A 1,193-nucleotide genomic window follows, 5' to 3' on the forward strand; every position below is an offset into this window, starting at 1 on the left:
TCTGTGGGGTGTTTTTGTTTTGTTTTTTGGAGGCGGGAACTAGGTATCATACAATACTATGCTTGCTAGGCAGATGCTGTGCTGCTGAGCTACTTACCCAGCTCCATCAATACTCTAAAAATGATCAACAGCACACTGACAGACACCTGTCACTTGCTCCTTGCAACTACACATGGGGTTCAGTAGAGAGAGACTGGGACACTGGCTTCTTCCTACTCCTCCCTTACTGCTTCTCTTGTTTGAATTAATGTTTCAGAGAGATAATAAAATGGAGAGCCATAAGCAGTGGCGGTGCATGCCTATAAGCCCAATTACTTGAGATGCTAAGGCCAGTGACTGTTTTGGCTGTGGTGTTGTGTTTCTTAAACACTAAGTGAAATGAAATTAAAAAAATTTTAAAAAGGCTAAGTTGCACCTCACATATATATTACTAGTAAGTATAGTACACACCTTTATCCCAGTACTTGGGAGGCTGAAACAGGAGGATTACTGTTAAGTTCAAGGCTAGCATGGGCTACATAGTAAACTCATGACCAGCCTAAACCACAGAGCAAGACTCTGTCCAAAAAAGCAAAGACAAATCAAAAAACAAAAATAGAACCCAGCAGCTATTAATTGTGCCATGATACTATGTTAAATGTCTTATGCATATGATCCACTTTACATCTGCTGAGAAAGATGAAGCAAAGGAGGTATCAATCTCCAGTTTTCCTAATCAGCATAGTAGGGCAGAGATTTAGTAAACTGCTTACAAGTCTAACTAGGAATAAAACTTAGATTTACACTGAGTTCTGTCCAAACTCTATTATTTTTTCATAAAAACACCCGAGAACCAAACTTTAACATTTTTCATGACATAATTGATACAGTAGCCCATGGAAAACAGTATTTTTTACATACAATTATAGTAAAATTAATAACTCAATGGCAGGCTGCCTGCCTAGCATGCACAAGATCCTACATGTAATCCTTAATATAAAACATCACTGTACTACTATTATAATTACAGATGGTTTAAAGACTATATATATGAAAGATAAAACTAAAGATGTTTTAGAAAATAATCTTCAATACCTTGATGACTTCAACACAAAAACACAACGATTAGCTAGTAAGGAAACATTTCTAACACATGTAAGGAACAATGGTTAGCATGCAGAATTATCAAAACTCCTAAGGTCAGACAATTCACA

General features: G+C 36.6%; 1 protein-coding gene across 1 annotated transcript in view; it reads right to left on the reverse strand.

Moving 5' to 3' along the window:
• Smarcc1 (SWI/SNF related, matrix associated, actin dependent regulator of chromatin subfamily c member 1) overlaps positions 1 to 1,193 on the reverse strand; it is a 175,053-nt gene that overhangs the window by 111,292 nt on the left and 62,568 nt on the right. The window contains exon 8 of the mRNA XM_023700647.1: positions 154 to 166. Coding sequence (XP_023556415.1) covers positions 154 to 166 — 13 coding nt within the window. The remainder of the gene's footprint in view (positions 1 to 153; positions 167 to 1,193) is intronic.

This window comes from Octodon degus, unplaced genomic scaffold (genome assembly GCF_000260255.1).
Source record: "Octodon degus isolate 3935 unplaced genomic scaffold, OctDeg1.0 scaffold00126, whole genome shotgun sequence".
In the NCBI taxonomy this organism is placed as follows: domain Eukaryota; kingdom Metazoa; phylum Chordata; class Mammalia; order Rodentia; family Octodontidae; genus Octodon; species Octodon degus.